This window comes from Hemicordylus capensis, chromosome 16, assembly GCF_027244095.1.
Source record: "Hemicordylus capensis ecotype Gifberg chromosome 16, rHemCap1.1.pri, whole genome shotgun sequence".
Taxonomy (NCBI): Eukaryota; Metazoa; Chordata; class Lepidosauria; order Squamata; family Cordylidae; genus Hemicordylus; species Hemicordylus capensis.
In genome coordinates this window covers 11,125,103-11,151,906 of record NC_069672.1, presented here as the reverse complement: position 1 = coordinate 11,151,906, position 26,804 = coordinate 11,125,103, and the positions used below count along the sequence as shown (strand labels likewise).

At 48.6% G+C, this 26,804-nt stretch overlaps 1 protein-coding gene across 2 annotated transcripts; it reads right to left on the bottom strand.

Annotated features, from left to right (window-relative positions):
• Nucleotides 1-1,629: 1,629 nt before the first annotated feature.
• Nucleotides 1,630-13,143, bottom strand: TMEM52 (transmembrane protein 52). Of its 2 annotated transcripts, XM_053281566.1 has the most exons (6): nt 12,854-13,143; nt 9,948-9,991; nt 8,681-8,725; nt 3,752-3,921; nt 2,514-2,799; nt 1,630-2,483 (listed from the first exon to the last, which is right to left on the bottom strand). In XM_053281566.1, exons 1-6 carry the CDS (start codon nt 12,917-12,919, stop codon nt 2,414-2,416), a joined length of 681 nt encoding a protein of 226 aa, XP_053137541.1. In that variant the 5' UTR covers nt 12,920-13,143; the 3' UTR covers nt 1,630-2,413. The 2 variants fall into 2 exon arrangements, with proteins under 2 accessions (XP_053137541.1, XP_053137540.1); XM_053281565.1 differs by having other exon boundaries at nt 1,630-2,799; nt 12,854-13,142.
• Between the last annotated feature and the right edge of the window lie 13,661 nt (nt 13,144-26,804).

Here is a 26,804-nt window from a genome sequence, read left to right as displayed (position 1 = left end):
CTGTCCTGGAGGCGCTTTCAGCATCTGATAGCGCTGGGAAACACTGTGTTTTTTAAGTTGGTCCAGATTTCTGACGGCAATGGAAATCCCCGAGGAGGAAGGATATGAAATGCCCCGAGTCTGAAACTGGAGCTCTCGGGGAAGAATGCAAGATACGCACAGAAGGAAGGTGTAAAGGGCAAGGCCCACTCAGCCGAGAGCATGCCGAGATCCACACTCGTGTTGCATTTAGGGAGCATTTTTATTGGGTGGCGAGAACCCGGGAGTGGCCGGAGAGCCGAAAAAAGCAGTCCAGGCAGAATCCTTAGAGCCAGGGCTTCCAAAAGCGACGAGCACCTTAATTTTCATTTGGTGCGTTACGATGGGCAACTAAGCCGGCCACTGGTTGTGGCCCATTTCTGAGTGGGGCTGGAAATCTGCATCTTGGCGGAGTTTTAATTTTTCTCTATTCATTCAATTTATATACCACCCTTCCTGAAGTGGTTCAAGGGAGTCTATATTAAAATCAAATACAGAACTCTCTAATATTCGGTATTTTTATCAATTTTTTTTTAAAATCAAGTTAGCACCTTACTAGAAGCCCCGATTTTGTGGGGTGGGAAATTAGCACCATCACAATTCTTTGAGTGGGGCGGGAAATTAGCACCTTACCAGAGGCCATCATACGGTCCCAGGTTCCCTCCCTGGCAGCATCTCCAAGAAAGGCCTGAGAGAGACTCCGGCCTGAATCCTTGGAGAAGCCGCTGCCAGTCTGGGTAGACAATCCTGAGCTAGATAGACTGAGGTTCTGACTCTGTATAAGGCAGCTTCCTATAACTTTGCCGTAGGGCAAGCAGGAGCTTAGAAGACAAAACCCTGATTTCCGTGCCCACCCGCCCAAAAAGAACACCCCACAGATGAAGGCCTGATCAACAGGTGTACATTTGATAATAATAAATGGAATTGAACGTGTGTACATGGACAGCTAGAAAAACAAACAAATGGATCATAGAACAAATCAATCCAGAATTCTCACTCGAGGCACAAATGACCAGGCTCAAACTAGCATACTTTGGACACATGATGCAAAGACCCAGCTCCCTTGAGAAGTCCATCATGCTGGGAAAAGTTGAAGGGAAGAGAAAAAGAGGACGACCAGCAGCAAGGTGGATGGACTCGATGACGACAGCCATGGATGCCCCACTGAGAGGCCTTCAAGGCCAAGTGGAAGACAGACCATCCTGGAGAGAATCGATCTATGTGGTCGCTAGGAGTTGACACCAACTTGACGGCACTTAATCAATCACATCGAACATGTGGAAGAGAGACAAGGCTAATAAAGAAAAAAAATAATCTCCCCCTGCGTCAAAACAGGAAGGAATAGTTTTTAAATCAAGAGCAGACACCAGAAGAAGAAAAAAAATCAAAACATGTGGATGTATACTATTCTATTTCATAGAACTCCAGCACTCCTGCTGTTGATGGACTACAACTCCCATCACCCCTGGGTACTGGCCACTACGGCCAGGGATGATGGGAGCTGTAGTCCAACAGGGCTGACGTTGTGCAACCCTGATAGGCTGAAGCTACCCTCAGTAGATCTGCTCCCATTTCTCTAATTGTGCCTTGATATAGATTCCCCAGTCTGGATTTTGTAAGAAAGAAGTATTTAATAACAACAATGAAATACATACAAACAGTCATTAAGGCCTTGCACAGCACTGCTAGATTTTGCACCCCTTTCTCCTCTGGTGGAAGAAGATTCACAGTTTGCATCCTTGGCAAAATCCGTAGCCGGCGCAGGTTGAAACGCTATACATTTCTAAATGGGTGCCTGGAATTTGACCAGGAAGAAACCAGATCTGCGGACCAGGAACCAGTGCCCGGGTATTGTGATGGGGACATTTGTCGGAACAGATTTGACCTTTAGGTCAGATCCAGACCCCCCAGATCCTGAGACACAACGGCACCTTGAAAAATCCATCACACGCATCCAGTCCAAATGCCGGGATGTCAGAGACTGCTTGCCGTTACATAGCAACGAGCTCCATACTGCAGCAATTTGCTGGACTGTTCTATCTTCTGGGTAGAAGATCTCGCAAATTTACACTTTGCCTCGTTTTTTGGAGTCCGAGGAAACAGCCCCTCTTCAACGCCTGCTCAGAGCCAGTGGCCGGATGCTTTTCTGATCACCCAGCCTAGAGTCCTCATGAGGGGACAGGCACCAGCCACCTCTCGCCCACAGAGGGCTGAACATGTTATCCTTGAAGACTGCCTCGTGAAGTCACAGGGGATATTCCTTCCATCCAGCAGATCGCCGCATGGGCCAGACAACTGGGTCTCTCCAAGTGAACCAAATATATAGCTTCTCCTCACAGCTGGAGTACTCCTCACTGTCCATATTCACTTACCACCCTCCAAAGAGGGGCTGCAGCTATGATTGTCCTTCCGCGGAAGCTTCCGGAACCGCCGGCCTGCCCGCGGAAGCTTCCGGAACCGCCGGCCTGCCCGCGGAAGCTTCCGGAATCGCCGGCCTGCCCGCGGGTCCTGCCTCAGAGCTGCAGTTGGGTGGCTCGGGTAACACCGGGGGCTGGTTCTGATCTTCTGGGGCCATCGGTTGTGAGGCGGCATCCTTGTCCAGTTTGGGGCCCACAATCGGGCCGTCGACGCCCGGCTTGGCCATTTTGATGGCCTCGTCGTAAGATGGCGGCAGTTCGATGGCGTAGAGGCTGTACGCAGGAGGGGTCCCCATATTCCTGTCCATCTCCCGGAAGGGCAGCGGAAGTGGGAAACTCTGGGGGTATTGGACAGAACTGTATGCTGTGGGGGGAAACACAGAAGTGGGAAAATGATATTAGGGGAGCAGAGCTGGTCTTATAGTAGTGAGAATGAATTGTCCCCTTTGCTAAGCAGGGTTTACCCCATTTTTCAATTGGACAGATGCTACATGTGAACACTGGAAGATACTCCCCTTAGGGGATGGGGCCATAGCTCAGTGGTAGAGCATCTGCTTTGCATGCAGAAGACCCCCGGTTCAATCCCTGGCAGCATCTCCAGGTAGGGCTCAGAGAGACTCCTGCCTGAAACCTTGGAGAGCTGCTGCCAGCCAGTGTGGACCAGAGGTTCCCAACCGGTGGTACTCCAGCTGTTGCTGAATTACAACTTCCATCACCCTGGGGATTATGGGAGTTGTAGGTCAGCAACATCTGGAGGGCCAAGTTTGCTCATTCCATGTTACGTAGTCATTGTTCTCTAGGAAGTAATTGGGCCAGTTCGGACATCATGCAGAACCTCTGTTAAATCTTGGTTCTGTGCAATATTCAAGACTCGGGACCATGCACCCTACACCTTCTTGCCCTCTTGGTTCCATGCAACATCCCCAAAGCTCTGGATCGTCCACTCGCCCCTCCCTATCACCATGGAATTCCACCTCTGATCTCAATTAGAAACAAATGAAGTTCAGTTGCAGCATCCGAACCGACCGATCTCGGTCCGAACCGACCGATCTCGTTCCGAACCGATTTCCATGAAATAGATCTGGATCCGAAAGCCGCTTCGAACCATGGGTTCAGGGCTCCGTTTATTTCAAGCAAGCCGATCAGAATAAACCAGGACCGGTCGATTCGGACACCCCAGCTGATCCTGGTTTGTATCGATGAAGCAGAGATTTCTCTCCTCCCCCCCATTTTCTGACGCTTAGATGAAAGTTGCACGTGTTGAAATGGAGACAGCCAAGTCCCAAACACCTTGCGGGAATTCTGTACACACTCACAGGTCACGGTGCTGTGGGCTGTGCTGTCATGGTCCATGGGGATGATGGTGAGGTCGGGGGCGTGCGACGGGAACGCCTGAACCGGTGGCCTCTTCTTGCGGCAGCAAAACTTCACACAACTGGCGCCGATGCCGCACATTAGCAGCGTGAACACCGTGAGCAGAATAAGCCTAGAAAGGATAGAAATCAAAGCAATGAGCGTCACATGAATACATCTAAGTCTATATTGCCCAAAGAACATAGGAACCTAGGAAGCTGCCATCTACTGAGTCAGACCCTTGGTCTATCTAGCTCAGTATTGTCTTCACAGACTGGCAGCGGCTTCTCCAAGGTTGCAGGCAGGAACCTCTCTCAGCCCTCTCTTGGAGAAGCCAGAGAGGGAACTTGAAACTTTCCGCTCTTCTCAGAGCAGCTTCATCCCCTGAGGGGAATATCTTGCAGTGCTCACACATCAAGTCTCCCATTCAGATGCAACCAGGGCAGACCCTGCTTAGCTACGGGGACAGGTCATGCTTGCTACCACCAGACCAGCTCTCCTCTCCAGCCATTCTGTAGAACAGGGATTCTCAACGTTGGGTCCTCAGATGTTACTGGACTTCAGCTCCCATAATTCCCAACCAAAGGCCACTGGGGCTGGAGATTATGGGAGTGGAAGACCAATAACATCTGGAGACCCAACGTTGAGAACCCCTGCTGTAGAAGATTTGGGATGGGCTAAAGAAAGCACTTCTTCACACCCCACACCATGGTGGGGGAGGTAGTTCAGGATATACGGGTAGATTTCTGGGCCACTTGGCGTAAATTAGCAAGTGTTTTGCTTGGGGATTCTGGGAGTTGTGGTCAGCAACATCTGGGAATCCCTGTTAGAGAGCTAATCTCATGTTAGCAAGCATGAATGGTCTCCTTTGATGAGCAGGGCTCACCTTGGTTTGCATTTGGATGGGTGACTGCATGTGAGTACCGTCTGCTGTAGGATATTCCACTTAGGGGATGGGGCTGTAGCTCAGTGACAGAGCATCTGCTATCATGCAGAAGGTCCTAGCTACACTCCTTGGCAGCATCTCCAGGAAGGGCCGGGAGAAACTCCTGCCTGAAACCTTGGAGAGCTGCTGCCAGTCTGTGTAGGCAATACTGGGTAAGACCGACCAATGGCCTGACTCAGTCGACGGCAGCTTCCTATCTTCCTATAAAGAAAGTGAATTCCTCACGGTACAGCCCAGTGACGCATTCCGAGGACGGGAACGATACAAACGGATGTCAAAATAAAAGCAAACCCTCCATGCCACAGGTTGAAACCAAAAGATTCTCAAGCTGCTTACCCAGAATACTGTTACACAACTCTTTGAGCAGCCGGTGTCGACATTGGAATTCCATCCTGTGCTCTTTGCCTCTCGGGTTTAAGATCCAGGAGGTGTGGCTGCCAGTTTGGCATCCTGGAATGGAGAAAATCTAGGACGGGTCCCAGAGGCCAATTTCCCCCACTGACGTACCCACTAATGACAGGGACCAGCCCAGACAGGTCGGCGGAAACTTCACTCCTGTTAACTGAGCACAGAGGTACCTTTCAAAACAGGGCAAGCCCGAGGCAAAGTTTGACTCGGGCAACACCCTCTCAGCAAAGAAGTGCAGAGTCTTGGCTTTAACTGGAGCCATGCCGAATGCTCACCGATGAGGGGGTCATAAGCGACCCCATAAGTGAGGGGGTCATAAGCGACCCCTGCAGACGGCCAGCAAATGACTAGTCCACGCTCATTTGAGGATACAGTGGGAGAGAGTTCTCAGTCGATTCTGCAGTTCTCCAGATGTTACTGAACTCCCATCACCCTCTGCCACAATTTATTACCGCCTGGGATGATGGGAGTTGTAGTGCAGCGGCATCCGGAGAGCCACATCGATTGGACCAGTTGTACACTCCCCCTCCTTCGCTCCGATTCTAATGCCGACGTCAGCTTTCATGCTGCAAGATTTTTACTCTAGGGCTCACTTTAGGAGGAAGCAGATGGTGAAGTCTGTAACATAAATTCCTAAGAAGCGTGCTGGTTTCTGAGCTGGATGTGTAATCCGCGAATGACTCCGGTCGTTTTAGAGTCAGAAGGAACGGCTCTGAGAACTCTGTATTTTGTGGACTGTTCTCTGGTCTTGGACCGTAATAATAAAGAACTGAGAGGAACATCCAAGAATCCCCGGTTACAGGGATCATGGATGTTCCCCCCGTAAGCTGTAAACCTTTCAGTCCAATCGAATGGAGCTGTTCTTAACGGTTTTAACCCCCGTAATCAGGTTGTGAACCAACAGGGTCTGAGAACAGGTTTTGTGTCTGTTTAGAGATGCTCTGTGTAAAAATGAATGAATGAATGAATGAAAGTTTTCCCTTTTGAAAACTTTGTTTATCCATTGTTTTGAAAACAATGAATGAAATCCAGTTCAAAGAGATCCAGTTAAACCAGAGCTACAGAGTAACTCTAGATCCTCACAGCTAGGCCTCCCCCCCCCCCCCCGCTTTTCTTTTTTTGCACCATTTAGAAGCGGATGCAAGGAGCATTTTGTGCCATTTTGACACCTTCCTCAAGGGCAGAACTCTTGACTCAAGCCAATTCAGATCTGCATGTCAAAGACAACTCACACACAGACCAGGACAGGAATTTTGAACTGAAATAACATTCCACCCCAGGGAGGAGCAGGAAGAAGAGGAAACCATGCCTCAGCTCCACCCCTGCGAAGCATTGCTGAGCTGTCCGTCAGTCCCTTGGGAAAGCCTTATTTGGAGCTCAGAGGAGCAAGAAACACTTCAGTCTTATTTGTCATCGTGGGGAAACCTACCTAAGCATCTCCGGTGAAGTAAGCAATTCATGAATGGGTCCTATTTGCATAAGACGGGGAAAACCTGGAGAGGTCAGGGCATGACCCGTTGACATGCCAGTGACTCTGAATCACGTGTGTGTGTGTGTGTGTGTGTGTGTGTGTGTGTGTGTAGCGGATGGCTGTGAGTTGGAAGGGGTCAATTCGACCCCAACGCTGGGAGAGCACCAATCACCATTTCACCACCCATTCACACCAGTGGTCCCTCAAATTTTTCTCATCTCTGTGCGGAATGAGTTTTGTTCTGGGTGGCAATAGCAAGGCACTCTGTGCGCACGTGCATTCAGAGTGGGGCCTTCCTGATTCAACTTGAGCGGGGTCTAAAATGAACTGAGCGGACATCAGTAAACTTGTGAGCGTGCACACATGCGCACGCCTTAGAAGGAACAGTGATCCACACCTATCGTGTGTGTGTGTGTGTGTGTGTGTGTGTGTGTGTGTGTGTATCCGAGTAAAACCCAAACCCCTCTTTACTAGCCGAATACAAAGATGGAAGCCAGGTTCAGACCACCACCTAAGCCAGGGATGCACAACTCTGGCATTCCAGCTGTTGTTCAACTACAACTCCCAGCATCCCCTGCCATTGTGGATGGGGATGATGAGAGTCATAGTTCAACAGCTGGAGAGCCAAGGTGGTCAACTTCTGATCTAAGCCCCAATTTTGATGCTTCAAGGGCAGCTTGAAAGCTAAGCAGACCACCATAACACCCAGGGATTCACAAACGCTGCTCCCCAGATGTTGTGCAACTACAACTCCCATCACCCCCCAAATGCAGCAGCAGGGGACGATGGGAGTTGTAGTCCCACAACAGCCAGGAAGCAACGTTTATGAACCTCTGGGTTACAAACGATTACTCAGGACCATAATATGATCCTGCTATTCAGTAGAAAGCTGGAGATAAAGTTGTCCCAGTACTTCCTTTTTAGATAGCAAAACAAGGACATTCATTGTCAGAGGAGCAGGAGCTGAGTAAGCCGCGACTGAAAAGTAAACAGAAACCAAAGAGTCTCTCTCCCATGACGGCGAGAGCAATCCGATAGACAAAAACTCACAACAGTCTCCGCTGTCCTACTAAACTTATATTTGCATGCTGTCAACCGGAAAGGAATGGCACTATAAAGATGTCATGGGGACAGGGAGCTGCCTCCTGCCCAGTCAGATGGTTGGGCCCACCTGGCACAGGGTAGTCTGTGCCGACTGGCAGCAGCCCGATGAAACGATGAAGCTGCCAAACCGAGTCTGGCCGCTGGTCGATCCAGCTCAGTGTTGTCTACACTGACTGGCAGCAGCTCTCCCGGATTTCAGATAGGGCTCCTTCTCATACCAGAGTGAACCCAGGACCTTGTGCAGGCAAAGTAGATGCTCTTCCACTGAGCTATGGATGCTTCCAGCTCAGGCTCTCGGTCCATCTAGCTCAGCATCGTCAACACACCCAGGCTGCACAACTTCAGCCCTCCAGCCGTTTCTGGACTACAGCTCCCTTCACCCCCCGTGTCCCAGTAGCCAGGGTTTATGGGAGTTGTAGTCAGGGTTGCCATGCCCCCCGGAATTTAGGGTAGATTTTGGATCCTCCACCTGGATTTCAAATGCACTGCCTGGATTTTACTCTGGATCTGATCACAGGGGAGGGAGGAGAAGGAAAGGGAAGTATATAAATTTGTCAAATAGGAAATGCAAATTAGCTGCCACACAATTTGCATAGTATGCAAATGAGCACATCATTGTGCATAATATTCAAATTAGGCCACCCGAGTTGTAGTCCAAAGCAGGTGTCTTACTATCAGGCTATGGAGGCTCTTGATGAACTTTGGCTGCTGCCAAAGCACTGGCCCACCTCTTCAGTACTGCCAGCACTGGCTGGCAGCAGCTCACCAGCATTTTGGAGAGGGGGTCTCTCCCAGGCCTGCCAGGAGATGCTGCCAGAGGTTGCAGGGTCTGGGGCCTCCCGCATGCCAAGCAGATGCTTAACCACTGAGCTACGGCCTCGGCCTCTGGTGGTTCGCGGATTTCCCAGGACGTCTGGAGGCAGAGCTTACGAAGAAGAGGAGACAAAATGGATTTAGACTCACCAGACATACCACAAGCTTGTCCAGCTAGTCCCCGGTTGATTGCACCTGGAAAGGAAGGCAAGGAAACAGGCCGTCATTCACAAAGGAGATCCAGGTACATCGTTTTAGGAATAATATCAAACAACCCTATTAGGCAGGCTGGCATGATCCTTTGCCTATTGTAGCCTGGGGCAGCGACCGATGCCAGAGCAGCGAGAGGGGAAAAGCAGCTTGCCTAAGATCACTAGGGAGCTCACGGCAGAGGTAAGACTCGAACCCGTGATCAACGGCTTCTCCCTTCAGCCAGGATCCAATGCTCGCTCTAGCTGGTTGTAGCTTTAGGCAAAGAATATAGGAAGCTGCCATATACTGAGTCAGACCACCGGTCCATCTAGCTCAGTATCGTCTACTCAGACTGGCAGCGGCTTCTCCCAGGTTGCAGGCAGGAGTCTCTCTCTCAGCCCTCTCTTGGAGATGCTGCCAGGGAGGGAACTGGGAACCTTCTGCTCTTCCCAGAGTGGCTCCATCCCTTAAGGGGAATATCTTCCAGCGGTCACACATCAAGTCTCCCATTCATATGCAACCAGGGCGGACCCTGCTTAGCTAAGAGGACAAGTCATGCTGGCTACCCCAAGACCAGCTCTCCTCCCATGAGAAGAAGATGCAGCCATAGCCGGTGAGTCTCTCTTGTATGAGAGAGGAAGTTGACTACATATGGAGGAAGCGTCTTATTGAAGCTGCCAAAAGCTAAACCAAAATTGCACCCAAGTGTTAAATACACAGATACACAAACACTGCTCGTCACCTCTCTCATTTTGAGTTTCCCAGCCATAGATCTAAGACAGGGGTTCTCAACCTTGGGTCCCTAGATCTTATTGGACTACAATGCCCAACACCCCCCGCTAAAGGTTGCTGCTGCCAGCACCAGCACCACCCCTGCTTAACGGGACCCAAGATTGAGAACCCTTGATTTGAGATAGAACTGCCCAACTTTGGCCTGCCAGCTGCTTATGGACTACAACTCCCATCATCCCCCACTGAAGGCCACCCAAGGATGAGAGCCCTTGATTTGAGACAGGACTGCCCACTTCAGCCAGCCAGCTGCTTTTGGATTACGTTGCCCAACATTCCCAGCCGGAGTGGCCACTAGTCAGGGATGACGACTATTCATCCAACTTCTGCAGAGGGCCAAAGATGTGCAGCCCTAAGAGATACAAAATCTGTTTTGACTGGAGACCATTCACATATACAACAAAGGACAAGCCCTCCAATATTGCTCTTTACTTACTCTTGGGGGCCAGTACAGTGAATCACAGCAAAGGAAGGGGTTGCCTAAGCGGAAAGGGAAAAAAAAAAAGATTTAGTGCAGAACAGATAGCAGTTCCTCCAAGTAATTGCTTCTTGCTTAACTGTGGGGTCTTCCCCAAGGCTCTAACTAGGAGTTCTCAATCCTAGGTCCCCAGATGTTGTTGGACTAGAGCTCCCAGGGGCCAAATTGGCCCCTGGGAGTTGTAGTCCAACAACATGTGGGGACCCAGGATTGGAAATCAGAAGAATTACCTGGATAGATTAGACCAAACTTCAATCCATTCTAGCTTTCTGGCTTCCAACAGTATCATGCCAGAGCTCCTGACTACTAGTCACAAAGGCGATTTACTTCCAGGTTCAGAGGTACTTATGCCTCTGAGCCGTGGTGTGGAAAATGGCCCACAGAAAATGAAGCTACGGAATGAAAGAAATTCTCACCAATCTGTTTTCCCATAAAGACAGTTCTCCATTTCTAAACACACTGATGTTACGAAGCAATGCACCATAATGAATGGACGCCAATGCAGATCAGGCAATTAAAAGTTGTAATTCACGTCTCCCTCCGGGTGATTATCCTTCAGCAGTGAAAGCGAGCATGTGCGTGCACTGATTTGGAAACCGGCGAATCAATCAATCAATCAATCAATCCAAGCAATACATAATAATCTAAGCCAAAAACATTATATATTCACTGGATTGGTTTTGATTCAGTTTCATGTCAAACAGAAAGTGAAAGTGAAAGTAAAACAACTGTTAATTATGATCTTGCTTTTAAGCACACACAAGTGTGCATTTCTGACAAGGTCTCGCTTATGTGTTGAGTTGGGGGATATTTGCGTAACACACTATTGTGTTTAGTATCCCACGCTATTGTGCGCCATCCTGAAACCTTTATCACTATTGTGATTTTTAAAAAAAAAAAACATTTCCCTATAAAGCTTTGGTTTTGTTTCTATACAACAGATCAACCACCCTAACAATGCTTTATTGGATTTCCCTTCCCCCCTAATCAGATATTGCCAAATATTCACAGCCACTAAGATGATGTCTGAGGTACTATTTATACAGCATACAACATTAGCACGAGATCCATATCTGAGCTTTGTTTACTAAATACGCAAGTTAAATATAAACAGACCAGATCGCAATATGGAGGTCACTGGAGAACTTTCTGGAAGGTTTTTCCAGTGCACGTTTTTGCAGAAAACCCACACCACTGCCTCCCAGGACCACATGCTGGGATATAAGGGCAAATCAATGGTATTGCCGTGAGCCTCTGCTTCTGGGCTACGAAAGGCATCTAGTTGGCTAGTGTGGAAAACGAGAAGCTCAATTAGACATGCATTTGGTTGATCTAGCAACTCTTCCCACGGTAGCAGATGTTGCACTACAGATCATGCCCAGCTCCTGGCCACTGTGGCTGGGGATGATGGGAGTTGTAGTGCTACAACAGCTAGAAGGCCAGAGTTGTGAAGCCTGTTTTAAATGAATACGAGACAAGAATTGAAAATTGCAGAGCCCTTGTATAAAGGCTGGGTTAGGAGAGAGACCATATGGATTTCTGGCTAATTTCTGGTGGATTACTTAATGCTGATGCTGGACTAAAACTGGGGAACCAGGGTTAAGAGCCCTGGATTTTGAGCCTGTTGATAAGAACAGCCCTGCTGGATCAGGCCCAAGGCCCATCTAGTCCAGCATCCTATTTCACACAGTGGCCCACCAGAGTTGAGAACATGCCCTCCCTCCTGCTGTTACTTGCCTGCAACTGGTACTCAGAGGCATCCTGCCTTGGAGGCTGGAGGTGGCCTATAGCCCTCCATTCGTGCAAAGAGAGCTCGACATTCGTGTTAAGTAGAGAGCAGGCTAGCAATATGATACACGGGTTTTGCCTCCACTGTCAAGATATGCTTGCTTTGCAGATTTAAAGACACAGTTGGTGGACTCCCAGTGTCACCCAGCTAGTCTCATGGCTGGATGGGGATTTGAACTCGGGTCTCCCGTTCCTAGTCCAGCACTCTAACCACTACACCACGCTGGCTGTCTTTATTATTCTCTTTCTCTGTAAACCACTTTGAGAAATTTTGTTGAAAAGCAGTAAACCGGGGAAATGTCTATTTTTTCCCCTGGAGAGAGGGGAAAGTCCAGACTGAGTTCCAATTTGTGCACACACACACACCCTTCTGGATTTAAGAGAACTGGCACACCACCCAGATCAACACACCCACCCGGTCCTGCTGAAAAGGTGCACATCCACAGATTATTTGTGAACGACTTCATTTGCAAATCGCGATCCTCCACACACACTGCCTGAGAGCAAGAGCCACGGATCCAGTGGGGTTCCCTTCCAAGTCAACACCCAGAGGGATTGCTCTGCTAATGGATCAAGGGCAAGGCTCTGGATCTCCCTCCCACCCCCCATTGAGGAAAACTGGATATCATGAGGTATGCATCTCTCTCTCTCTCTCTCACACACACACCCGGAGTGGAACCGGATCTGCTCGGAAGCCGCTTGCTCAGCAAGTACAAGGGACACCCTTCGAATGCCAAAAAGGAGCGAAAATAAGATACCTTAAAGAGGCATAAGCAGGCAAAGTCAGGGCAGAGAAAGGGGGAAACGCCTAAGAGCCGAGCTAGTACTATATAGGTAGCTGGGCGACTCCCCAAGAGCCCAAACCAGCGAGGTCGTTGCAGAAACTTTCCAGACTGTGAACAGCCACACACAGAAGGGTTGGGTGTGTGTGCGGAATTTATTCTGTGCCAGGCAGCAATCGCACTCCCACCCCACCCCTTTTGGGGGGAAACCAAGCAATAACGCTCAGAGAATCCCAAGACCACCGCACCAAAGAATCCAAATCCAAGCACACACCAAAGAATCCAAGTACCCACCTGCAACAGAGCGAGAAGCAACAGCCTGCAGAAGCGGGAGCTCCTGGCTCGGTGTAAAGCAGCCATGAGAAGCAGAGAAAGCCGGGCTCCCGCTCCCCAAGGAAGCTCCCTTTGTCTCTTCCCAAAACAAAGGCTGCTTGCTTGGCTGGCTCTCCCGCTCCTGCCTTGAGCACACACACTGCCCGGGCAGGGAGGAGAAGGCAGGATAATATTGCTTCTCTGGAGCCACGCCCCTTCCCCAGTCGCCACACCCACTTCCCCCAGCCCGCCACGCCTCCCACGCAGGGCTTTGTTCTTGTTGGGCAAAGTGAGAGTGAGGATGGGGAAACGGGTGGTGGTGGGGGTTGCACTCATCCAGCAAAGGAGGCTGGAGCTCAGCTCTGCGGCTGTCCGTGACTGGTGTGTCCACGAGTCAATCAATGGCAGAGCCAATGGGAAAGAGGGAGAGAGAGAGAGAGCCTGCCCTGCCCACTCTGCTTGGCTTTTGGGGGGTACATCGAATAAGCTGCCTTCTACCGAGTCAGACGCTTGGTCCATCTAGCTCAGCGTTGCCAGCATGGACTGGCAGCAGCTCTCCGAGATTTCAAGGCAGGCGTCTTTCACAGCCCTGCCTGGGGATGGCTGCCTGGGAGTGAAACTGGGACTTTCTTTGAGCCAGGCAGATGCTCTACCCTCTCCTATAAAAGGTGCCTTCTACTGAGTCAGACCCTATGGTCCATCTAGCTCAGCGTTGCCAGCACGGACCGGCAGCATCTCTTCAGGGTTTCAGGCAGGAATCTCTCCCAGCCCTACCATTAAATTCTGCCAGGGATTGAACTGGGACCTTCTGCAAGCTCCTCCACTTGGAAAACTAGCACAGACAGATACATAGGAAACTGCCTTAAACTGAGTCAGACCCTTGGTCCACCTAGTTCAGCATTGTCAGCACTGACTGGTAGAAGGTTTTGGGCAGGAGGAGTCTTTCCCAGGACTCTCTCCTGCCATTGCTCCTCTACAACAGCCTGGAGGTATCATATAGTCATCAAGACTAGTAGTCCTCCATGAACTGTTCTAAATCCCTTTCTAAAGCCATCCGGGCCATCACCACACCTTTTGGCAATGAGTCCCACAGATATATATTTCTGCACACTGTGAGAATCGCTTCTATGTTCCATCATCATAGCTTGTGGCAATGAGTCCCACAGATACAGTTCTACACGACGTGAGCATATTACTGCTTTTTATCCACCCTTATTCTCCTGCTGAGCCCTTTCATCGGATGATCCCCGATTCCTGTGAAAGGGGGAGAAAAACTCCTCTCTCCACACACCAAGCATCATTTCATAAACCGTAAACATGTTCTCCTTTAGTCACTTTCCGCCTATCCTTAAAGAGCCTCAGATGCTGTAGCTTTTCCTTGTAAGGAAGGTGTTCCCACCTCCTTAATATTGTGCGGTGTTTTGTTTTGTTTTTAGCCCCAACCAAGCCAAGATCTTTCTGGTTGGGACACGCATGATCAAGTATCCTTTCTGAAATACTGGAAATACCCAGTAATCACATAGAGGGAGGAAGATCTCATGCTTGTGTGGATGTATGTGTGTGTGGATGTTCGCTTCCTGGTTTTCATAGGGCATTGGCGAAGCACCAGCATCACAATCATGAGTTCCTTCACATTACACGCCCTCGGCACTTCCTCTAGTGGTGAACAGTTCCAAGGGTGCCGGGCTTCTGGGATACTGGCTTCTTCTGGAGGAGAGATCACTAGTGCAGCTGGGTATGTTTAGGATGCAGGAGAGATGACAAAGGGGAGATATCAGAGCTGGGTTGAAATGGCAAAGGAGCAGATTTAAGCTAGACATTAGGAGGCATTTCCCGATGGTAAGAGCTGTTCACCGGTGGAACAGCTTGCCTCATGCAGTGGTGGCCTCAAAGAAAACCTTTGCTGGAGGTTTTCAAACAGAGCCTGGAAGGGATGTTGGAGCAGATTCCGGCACCGAGTAGAGGGCGTGGGACTAGAAGACCTCTAGAGTCCCTTCCAGCACCATAACCCAATGACCCTATGCAGGGGTGGACTAGATGACCTCCAAGGTGTCCTCCCACTCAAAAATCCAACGATTCTACAGTGTCTTTGTAACACGATTTATTTACAAATAAACACACGGAGCATGTGATACCGATCAAAGAGGCAGGGTTCAATCTATTTCCCCCCAGATGAATGCCCTCAACCCCAAAGGCATGCAAGCACACGCCCACAAGCCCAGCGTTGCTGGTCCAGGCAGTGCACAGGTAAGCAGAGTGGGCAGCATGGATGTTGTCCCAGACTCCGGAAGCCCCACTACGCGGTGCATAACAACAACCCCACAACAACCCTGTGAGGTAGGCTCGGCTGCGTGAACGGCCCAGAGTCACCCAGTGAGTTTCATGGCTGAATGGGGATTTGAACTCAGGTCTCCCCAGTCCTAGTCCAACACTCTAACCACCACACCACACTTGGCTTTTGAAAACACACCTGTTCCATCAGGCTTTTCGTTTACGACGCTTTCACATTTTATTTATGGGCATTTTCATCTGTTTGGTAGGACTCTTGGGTTTTGGGTGGTTTGTTTACATTGTTTTAGTGGTCTGTTTACATTGTAAACCGACCGGCGATTTTATACACGTTTATACATATAAATGCGTTAAACAAAACAAAAACAATAATGTAAAAACCAAACTCGATGAAGTGCATCCTAAAACAAAACAGCATATTAAAATGCATATAATATCTTTTAAAAGTCTCATTTTAAGGCGTGTCATGGAGCCCTAGGACACTGAAATAAACCAGCTCATGCTTACTTTTTCTCTAGGGAGAATTATGTCACTGGCCTCCTAAGCTCGCCTCCCATCATCATTTCCCCCATGAGATCATTTGTTCTGGTTGCCTAAAGGAGTATTTTTGGAGCTTGGAATGTGCACACAGCTCCACTCGCATCATCATTAGGCTATTCACAGAAAGGATGGCATTGCAGCCCAGCCGGAGAAGGGGGTGGGAGATTTTCCTCCAGCAGCTGACACCCTGACTCGTGCTTCAGATGCATGTCAACAGCCTGAGTCACTAAACACCAGGGGAAACATACACAAGGGAGCAGAAGACCTTTGGGTGAACGGATGGGACAGAAAGAAATCCCAGTGGCAAAGAGACAGCTTTGCTGCAGACCCTGATTGATAGTTCGGAACGTAGGAAGCTGCTGCATACGGAGTCAGACCCTTGGTCCGTCTAGCTCAGTATTGTCTGCACAGACGGGCAGCGGCTTCTCCAAGATTACAGGCAGGCAGGCGTTTCTTTCAGCCCTATCTGGAGATGCCAGGGAGGGAACATAGGACCTTCTGCAGGCAAGCAGGCAAATGCTCTTCCCAGAGCGGTCCCATCCCCTAAGGAGAATATCTTTCAGGGTTCACACGCGTAGTCTCCCATTCATATGCAAACCAGGGTGGACCCTGCTTTGCAGATGCTTTTCCCAGAGCGGCCCCATCCCCATCCCCTAACTTATAGGGCTCACATATGTAACTCCCATTCAAATGCAAACCAGGCTGGACCCTGCTTAGCAAAGGGGACAATTCATGCTTGCTACCACAAGGTCAGCTCTCCTACCATAAAGGAAGGAGAGAGAGAGAGAGAGAGAGAGAGAGAAAGAGAGAGAGAGAGAGAGAATGTATGCACACAGTAAGCTCCTGCATACTGAGTCAGGGCCTTGGTCCATCTAGTTCAGTATGGTCTACCCTGACTGGCAGCAGGATTTCAGACAGAGATCTGTGTTGCATGCAGAAGGACCCAGGATGGATTCCTGGCAGGATCTCCATGTAAGCCTGGAAAAGATCCCCGTCTGAAACCCAGGAGAGTCACTCCCAGTCAGTGTAGACAATTAGGGATGTGCGAACCGGTCCGGATCCGAACCGAACCAGTAGGTGGTTCGAACAAAACCAAAACCGAACCACCCCCTCCTGGTTCGGACCCGGTTCAGATCTGAACCGAACCGGGCGAACCGGTTTTGTGCACATCCCTATAGACAATACTAAGCTAGATAGACTGATTCAGAATAAGGCTTTGTGTCTTCCTATGTTCAATCTGCTTTTTCCTGTCTGGGCAGGACAGCCTGGACTCACCATTTCAACAACTCCCTAGAACAGAAGCAGGAAGGGCCTTAGGGAATCTTGGACCTTGTTTCAAGTGGATCTCATTCTAATGATCTCACCAGCACATTCGCATCAGATTAAAGGTCCATCAGACCCCTCTTTCCCAGGCCGACAGATGCCTCTGGGAAGCCCACAAGCCAGGTTCAACCAAATACTGCGTCCCTTAAGGGAGTGCTGGATTGTGCAATTTCAACACTGCTTGGTCCGATAAAGTCGTTTTACCTGTATCTCGAAAGAGCCCAAGATGCATTCTCCTCTTTTAAGAGCTGGCATATTTACTTCTGGGTCAGAAGGCCACAACCTGCATTCTTTCCTAAGGGGGGGACACACAATGGAGAGGAAATTGGCATGGCTTAGATGAAAATAATAAAATCATTTGGATTCCATTGCCGGGGGAGGGGGGAGAGCGAGAGAGAGCACGCAGAAACACACAAAGCTGGAGCAGACAGGCTGGCGATTATCTGGCCTCGGGGAAACGAGTGAGGAAACGAGACTTCCCTGGATTCTCAACAGAGAGCTCTGTAGACTGGACTCAAGAAAGGGCCTGCGATTCTGTAATAAGGAAGAGAGCCCAGATTCTGCAGCACAAAGCCAACAATTCTGCAACTGCTCTAAACACTGCATGATGGTTCTAATGTTGTATAACACAGTCCTCATTTGCAGAATTTATTCTTCTAATCATGGGGAGGCAAGGAGCTATACAGGGCACTATGGACAGACCATCGGACAATGGAAAATCTCATTCTGAGATTTCATCAAGTATGGCCTTGGCTCTTCAAAACCAGGAGGGCTAGAAACCTGATTTACCAAAAAAAGAGGGAAAAGAGAGAAAAAGAGGGGGAAAAGAGGGGGAAAGAGGGGGGAAAGAGGAGGGGAAAGAGGGGAAAAGAGGGGGGAAAGAGGGGGAAAAGTTGGGATTCTTAGGAATTCTGCAGCCAGTATTGCATTCTGTGACTGAATTTTCTCCCGCCCAAAGGAATGATGGCCTGTATGAAATCCTGGAGAGGACATCCAAATGTAAAGATGAACCCAGTCTGGGACAGGAAAACAAAACAAAACACACACACACCCTCCCCCATGGCATTGCACACATCAACAAATTCTTACACCGACAAGCAGGGGTTGGTTAGGTTCCTAGGAGGCTGGAGGAGTCTCCCACCTACCCAACTGAACTGGCTTCTGCTGCTTGTTCTGGAACAGCAGAGTGAGTGAATCGGGCTTCTTTAAGCAACCAAGACCTTTAAACATAATTAATTCCAGCTATAGACCCACAATACAAGAGGACCTCGATATCCGCGGATCCGTTACCCGATTCGCATATCTGCGGTCGTGTAAAGGACACCCAACCTTGGCATATGCGGGAAAAGGGCGGGGAACACATCGACCTCACATATCCACGGGTTGGGGGAGGCTGGGAAGGACCATGGAGGTCATTTCTGGTTGCCATTTTGTGTTTTGGAGCCTCAAAATGGCTCCATAAAAAAAAAAAAAACTAACGAGGGGGGACTCGGGAATTTTTCGCCAATAAGAGGCATTTGGGGGCACAGAACAATTCAGGGGGAGCAGCTATGGTAGGCAGGTTCCCCCCTCCTCCCTCAAATTTGATGATTTTAAGACTTTCCCCCGAATGGGAACCTAACCCCCAATTCCCCATTGCCCGAATGCCACGATATTCATGGTTTCTGTATCAGCGGTTGTACCGTAGAATGGAATCCCTGCAAATATTGAGGCCTTCCTGTATATTATGATGGTACCGTTTGACACTTTGCTGTAAGGGTCTGGTCCAGTGGATGGGGGAGCGAAAGGTAGGGTGGGGAATATTTTTTGGGGGGAGTACCTTCCCTTGGAAGGTACTCCTTCCCAGGGGACCTTCCCAGGGGAGTACCTTCCCCGCTGTCTAATAAGCGTCTCCATTGCAAAATTTCAAAAGTTCCCTGTTACATATAGTGGCCTCCTTGGAGTATTCGCGGGATATTGGACAGGGTTTCGCTTCAGTCAAACGGGAGGTCCATTACCAGGATTCGACCGATCAATGAGCCAGTATGCCCATCCTGGCTGCAGCAGGCAAAGATGGCAAATTTGGGGGGGGGGGGATTCCTAAGCTGCAGTGGTTAGCTTTTGCTTTTTTGTTTCCCACACCAGTTTCTTCCTGCTCAGAAAGATCCCGTGCAGCCAAGTGTGAAGAAAACTGCCGCCGATAAGGAGGCCCTTGTGAACCGTTTCCTGGAGGGAAGGCCGAACGATGTCCTTCAGACCTATAAGCCACCCACGCTGAACCTTGGCATGGCTTCCTTCTGGGGCAAGGAACTTCCACCAATTCCCCCCACCCCCGGTGATAACTAGATTCCGTTTATGTTGGACCAAACCGCACTCAGAAAACAACTTTATATCTCTTTCCAAAATAGCTGGAAATGCGACGATCTTTCTGGATGCATAGCGCAAGCACGTGTGGGAGAGAGGGAGATGTCAGCCAATTAGGGGTAACCCACTGATATGTCGGCTTCACCAAAAACCCTATGGGGGTATCCCTCCCAATAACCCCAATGTAACTCAACGGAGCGGAATGTACATGAGCTCAAAAGGACAGTTGACAGCCAGGCAGCGCTAATAGAATTCAGTGGTGAAGAGCGGGATAATGTTCCTGATACGAGGGAATCCTAAAATAGATCATGTTGACTACAGCACCCAGAATCACTAGCTGCAGTGTGCTTTGGCTGAGGATGTTGTGTTGTAGTCAGGGGCGTTTCTAGGGTGGGGCAGGCAGGGCACATGCCCCGGGAGCCACTTGAAGGGGGCGCAATTTTGTAAAGTTAATTTAAAAAAAAAAAATGGCTGCAGAAAATAAAATGGCCACCGTGCATGCTCAAATGGCCTCTGTGAGGCCTTAGGTCATGCCAGGCCTTGCAGAGGCCATTTGAGCATGCACGGCAGCCATTTTGTTTTCAGTGGCCTTTAGAAAAAAGATTATTTTTAAAAATGGCCACCGCAAATGCTCAAATGGAAGGCCCTAGAGGCCAGTGGGAGGAGGGGGAACCTTTGCAACCCCCACCCCCAGACTTTAGGAAGCCCCCCAAAGGGGCTACAGGTTAAAATGAAATAAATAAATAAATAAACTTAATATAATATAAGACAATGTACACATATTCAGATTGGCACTATGTACAGAGAATCAGGGCTTGTGAATACTGAGCTGAAGTGTATGAGCTAGGATTGTATTCATTTGCTCTTACTTTGCTTCTTGTGATAAGTGAGTTAAATGTGATGTCTTGCTAATATGACTATTAATAGTGAGTTTCTCTTTGAATCAGTGTGAAATCCTTAATATTAAGGCCCACTGGGAGTTTCTTGCTCTCTTTCTCTCATTTTAACTGTCTTTCTGAAATACTAGGAGAGGAGAGCTGGTCTTGTGGTCACAAGCATGACTTGTCCCCATAGCTAAGCAGGGTCTGCCCTGGTTGCATATGAATGGGAGACTTGATGTGTAAGCACTGCAAGATATTCCCTTCAGGGGATGAAGCCGCTCTGGGAAAGCAGAAGGTTTCAAGTTCCCTCCCTGGCATCTCCAAGATAGGGCTGAGAGAGAATCCTGCCTGCAACCTTGGAGAAGCCGCTGCCAGTCTGTGAAGACAATACTGAGCTGGATAGATCAATGGTCTGACTCAGTATATGGCAGCTTCCTATGTTCCTATTCCAAGCAGTGACACAGTTTACTCTGTATATCCTTTAATTATTTACAGAGTATCTGGGAAAAGTCAAATTCTCCATTGATTCTTAAAACTTATGTAATGGTGATGCTACAGTGCATAGTAGAGAATTAGACAGGCACTTCTAGTTTTCCAAGTACACCTCCACATAGTATTTGGGTATTTCATGAGCCCCCGCATACTGAAATTTGTAGTTTTCCAGCATTTTTTGGTCTGGCTATGTCCACTGCTAAATAGTTTTTGAAATATTAAAAGATTAATGAGCCTGACTTGTATTTTTCAGCTGATATTATGGTAAAGTTATCTGAAAGATGGGTGTCAGATGCTTTGACAGGGGGCGCAATTTCAGTGCTTGCCCTAGATGCTATTTTCCCTAGATATGCCTCTGGTTGTAATCAATAATGTCTGGATTTTCTGTTAGAGGGAACAGTGGAGGAGGTGGGAGGGGAAATTTCTCAGCTTGAAGAATACTCCCTCAAAACACAGTGGCAACCCCTTCTGCTCCTGGTGGGGGAAAGGCGTCTAAAACTTTCACTGTCCTCAGGCACAAGCTCAGGCAAGGCACGCACACCAGAGATATACGGCAACATTTTCTGGCGGGTGCATAGTTGTTATTTTAGTCACACATACGTAGGCTTAAAAACAATAAGGCGAGGAGGAGGGTTGTGGCAAAAGCTTCACAGAAAAAAAGAGGACGTGGGAGGCAGTTCAGCGCTGATCTTTATTTTTAGCACAAGCTGAGCAGGGGAGGAGTCCGTACCTGCCCGCTTTTGAATTTGTAGGTGTGATCAAGAATAGCCACACGCCCTTCGTATTCTTTGTGAAGCCTGTTCACAGCCACCCAACCCAAACAATGAGGTTTCCTGGGTCAATTTGGTTCTCAGGCCCCGACAGAATGTCCCAAGCTCCCTTGGGCATTCCAGTAAGACTGGGTCCACCTCTCCAGCAGGCCTCAAAATCTCTTTAGCAAGTGGCTGCCAGGCTGCCATTGAGGACCAAGAATCCCACTGGCACCACTTGGCCATTGCCTCCGAGAGGTTACGGAATGTTCAGCAACATCCCAACTGCTCCGACGTTTTACTGCCGCTCTCTTGGAGAAATGGGGCCCGGTGGGCAGTTGGTGTCAGCCTTCCCTCTAACAGGGAATCCCAGATGCCATTGACTACAACTCCCAGCATCCCCAGCTGCAATGGCCTTTGGCTGGGAATTATGGGAGTTGTAGTCAGAAACATATGGGATTCTCTGTTAGATGGAACACTGATTGGTGTAGGAAGGAATTCAGCAGGGAAGTATTTTAACTGTGGCAGAGATTTGGGAGGTATCTTTAAAAACGGTAAGTGTTAAGGCCTGTCAGGTATTTGGAGAAACAATTGCAAGGTAACTTCCCTGCCCCCTGAAAAGGGAAAGCAGGAGGAAAATCCAGTGCATTTATTCGAGAAATACATGCAATCTTATTAGATGACTATCAGTGGTTTTCTTCAAAACAAAACTTGCAAAACCCGTCTTGAGACACTTTCTGGTTTTGCCCAGTGTGTGCAAATTGGCTGGTTGCCTCTGATGAGGCTAACCGACTCGTCAGTGAGAGAAAAGGCTTCAGGCACGAGTCAGGGCTCTGAAGAAGTATTCCAGAAAAGCAGGAATCCTCACGAGAAGAGCAGAAATAGGGCCAACCCATCAGGAGAAGGGGGACATTGTTGCGAGAGGGAAGCCTTACTTAAGTCAATAATTTGGTAACTAATCTAGCCTGTTTCTATATAACCAGTTCATTCTCCCATTTCGCAGGTGGGAACACCGAGGCGGAGAAAGCATTATGTCCCACAAGGTCATCTATGGCAGAGGACTCTTTTGGGGTGCCATTCTCCTTGTTATGTAATAACAAGCTGATGCAGTTGCTCCTTGCGATTTTGGTCCAGGCCTTCCACCCCTAGAGATGGAAAAGAGGAGATCGCACTGCAAGACTTTTGGCTTTCAGGGTCTTCTCAAGCTCGGATTGGGGTTAAAAAAAAAATATTTATTTTATTATTTAAAACATTCCTGTACCGCCCCAAACCTGCGTCTCTGGGCGGTTTACAATTAAAATCATTTAATATGGGTTCCCTCCCTGGCTTCTCCAAGATAGGGCTGGGAAAGACTCCTGCCTGTAACCTTGGAGAGCTGCTGCCAGTCAGTGTCGACAATACTGAGCTGGATGGAACAAGAGTCTGACTCAGGTTGGTAGCTGCTTATGTTCTTCTGGAGTATCTGCTTTGCATGCAGAAGGTCCCAGGTTCAATCCCTGGCAGCATCTCCAGGCAGGGCTGGGAAAGACTCCTGTCTGAAATCTTGGATAGCTGCTGCCAGTCAGTGTCGACAATACTGAGCTAGATGGACCAAGGCCCTGACTCGGTAGGAGGAAACTTTCTGTGCCCCAATGTCACGACCCCCTGGCACTCCTCATCAGAAGAGGCTTGTGCTCACAAGTTTTGCTGCTGATCTTGCGCTTTGCTGAACTCCGTTCAAGAGATGACAGTTTCCCCCTCAAGAGTTCACTGGTCAATGACTGAAATAAAAATTTATCTATCTATCTACCCCTCGAGAGATTCCTCTGCAGAACTAGCGGCCGCTAGATCACAAGATATACACCCGGATATTTCTTTTGCTCCATTTACAGAGCAATGAAGAAGCTAATGGTCTTTGGAAAGGTACACACAAGAGAAATGCTTAATGGGATGTATCCAGAAAGCATTTCAGAGTCAAGAGCTGGAAGCCCAAACTAAACAAAAGGTAACACGTATGCACTGTTCAAAATTAACCCCAACCACCCTCTGCCTTTAAAAAAAAAAGTTTCCAGAAGAACCAAGTTCTTCAGGCCCATAATCATAGTGGAAACATGAAACCAATTGCTGGGAAATTTAGGACACCCCAAGGAACGACTTTCACGTAGCACATAGTTAATCTGTGGAATTCTCTGCCACAGGATGTGGCAACAGCCACTTTAAGAACATATGAAAAGCCCTGCTGGATCAGGCCCAAGGCCCATCTAGTCCAGCATCCTGTTTCACACAGTGGCCCACCAGATGCCTCTGAGAGGCCCACAGGCAAGAGGTATGTGCATGCCCTCTCTCCTGCTGTTACTCCCCTGCAACTGGTATTTAGCGGCATCTTGCCTCTGAGGCTGGATATGGCTTCTTTGATGGCTTTAAACACATTCAGACACATTCACAGAGAACAGGTCTATCAGTGGCTATAGGCTGTATAGCTATAGGCTACCTCTGAGTTCAGAGGCAGGATACCTCCGAATAGCATTTGAGACGTGCTCTGAACCCCCCTGCCAAACCTAATACCCCATGTCTTCTACTCTCCAATCATATTTTCTCCCCTCAAAAGTGTATTTTCTCTTTCTCCAAAAAAAAAGAAGAAAAAAAAGAGTGAGGAATTGCTCCTCAGGCTTTCCCTCTGACTTCACAAAATTTGGTTTGAGGTAGTTTTTGTTTTTTAAAGGCTGGATAGAAATTTAAGCAAGGTCTTCCAGATTAAAGCTATGGAATGTGAAACCTATAGTTCATCCTAAACTTAATCTTGGAGATCCCACTTAAATCTCTCTCTCTCTCTCTCTCTCTCTCTCTCTCTCTCTCTCTCACACACACACACACACACAACAATTCAGAACAAATTCCATGCACCTTGTAGCAGATCAAAGCCTTTGTCACCGAGCAAGCTTACATGAGGAAAGAAATGCTGAATCATCCTTGCTGAGCTGCATGACTAGGCTTCTCCTAAAGCTCTTCTTTATTTGTGTTATTTATGTTCAGAAATGGCTGCCATCACCACCCCTCTTTATTACAGAGTATGAACCTCCCTGGACTTGGAGTGGAAACCCAGGGAAAACTCTCTCTTTTGCTATTGGAAAAGTACCCCAAAATCCTCCACGTGCAAATCTACACGTGGTGAGAAAACTGATAGCTGTTGACCGATATAGGAATGTTGGCACTTGATCTTTAAAAATCCCTTTCAGCCCCCTCTCCTTTCCTGAGTTAAAAACCCCACTCGGAGAGGCTTGTACAAGAAAGAAAGAAAGAGTTTTATTCAAATTCTACAGACTGCTTCTGTCTGAGGCTGTCTCAGCTTTTAGTAACAGGTAAAAATACTCAGTAGTTTACAAGAATACTTCAAAAAGCATCATAGAACAGTTTCAGGGATATACAAAGCACACACCAAAGAAACAGAAAGTCTAATGCAAAATCTGACTAAACAAACTTTCCTTAGATTAAACTTCCCCAAGCCAAAGCCCAGGCTTCCTTTGTCTTGAACTCACCAAATCCTGGATGAGAATTCAAGCCCCTGCTGTTCTGTCTTCCAAGAACTGTAGTCATCCTCCAGCAGCCATCCTCTCTGGTCACATGTGTTCCTCTCTGCACTCCCAGCCAGCTTCTTCTCACAAAGAACCTCTCCTTCCTTCCAATGGCCCTCTAGGTCCCACCCACCTGGTGTGCTGATTGGCTGAGCCCTGGAGTTCACCAGCCTGTCAATCAGGGCAGGGTTCACTTCCAGTTAACTCTTTAGGGGAGGGGTGGCTGATCACTACACACCTTACGAAGGAGTTCTATCCTTCTTAAAAGTGGTTCCCAGCTTTAAGTGGAAAGCAGATGCTGAAATGTTGAGCAAAACAGTTTTAAATCTCTCTCTGTTTGGTCACTCATCGACATATTACAATTTGCATTTGACAGTATCCTTCTATGATTCAAAGGCCACATTTGCATGTAACGGAGAACTGGAGTTTCAGGGATCTGAATTTTCCTTACTGTTGCATCAAAACGCCTGAAACTCTGGTCCCATCTCTAGGGCGACCCAAGGATTCGCTAGCGAAACTCCAATTTGAACCCTCAGTTTGGAGTGACTTTCGCTGCTCAATGCTGAGGGTCCACGGAGCGTCCATTCCATCCAAATGCAGCGCTGGAGGCTACATTTGGCCGGACTGGGATCAAGGAAGGAAGCTCCTCCCTCTCGCCCTCTGTGATTCGCTGTGTGGGCTGTCCTTCAAGCAAGAAGGAAGCCCACATAGTCAGTTGCCCCTCCTCTGCAGATTGCAGAAGGGACGCTGTCCCTATCATCCGAATGCCAACAGGAGAGAGGTGTGTGTGTGTGTGGGAGGGGGGGAAATGAAACCATGGATCCATTGTACCCGCGGTTCCACGTGACGTGTGAATGCGGCCAAAGCAGTCTGCAGCACTGCTTAGTGCCTTTTTAATTTTTCAAGTCCCAAATTCAAGAACTGCCTCCCGTCAGCTTTCATGCTGGGCACTGCTTTTTGATTTAAATTGCTTTATGGACAGCATCCCTGGCCAAATCCTGGGATAAGCCAGCCGAGGTGGTCAGGACAAATGCTCATGGTGAGTTTTTAAAGAAGGACTACCCGACTAGGGATGAAAAAGAGGCACCCGCATTGCGCAATATCCAGCTTTCCGTGTGTTCTCCAGCTTGAACTGTCCTGACTATCAGGCCTGTAGCAGCTATATCCACAATGCCAGATCAAAAGCCTTAAAAAAGTTCTAAAAGCACAAAGAACGACGATAAAAGTTTATCAGTGTTGTCAGAGGGATGGAAATGACAGATGGCAGGAATGCCCTGCAGGTTTTCCGCCCTGGAGGGAGTATTTGGTTTCCCTAACCCTGACCCTTTTGCTTTACGCAAAAATGACTGCAATTTTGCTCGAATGATTCAGGGGTAGGGATCAGGGAGGGGTGATCACACCCAGAAAGCGGTCAGTGCAACAAAGATGCCCCCCCATCTCTAGGGGGGTAAACGTTGCCCCAAACCACGATGATCGTTTGTCCACGGAAATGACACACCCGTAACCACAGTAGACTATTAGGACCGTTCTCTGCCAGTGACACAGTATGTACACTTCAGGGCAATCACAGGCACAGGTTCAGGGGCAACTGCTTGGCAGAACTGCTACACTGACCTACAGGCCAGTTCCAGGCAAGTGCTGGAGACAACTGCTCAGGATAGCTGTTTCGCAGCTGCCTTTGACGGCTTAGACCCCAGGTTAGCGAGCTGGAGAGACCAGAGAAGGTTGCATTCAGGGACACACAAATATGGAAATCAAGCCACTT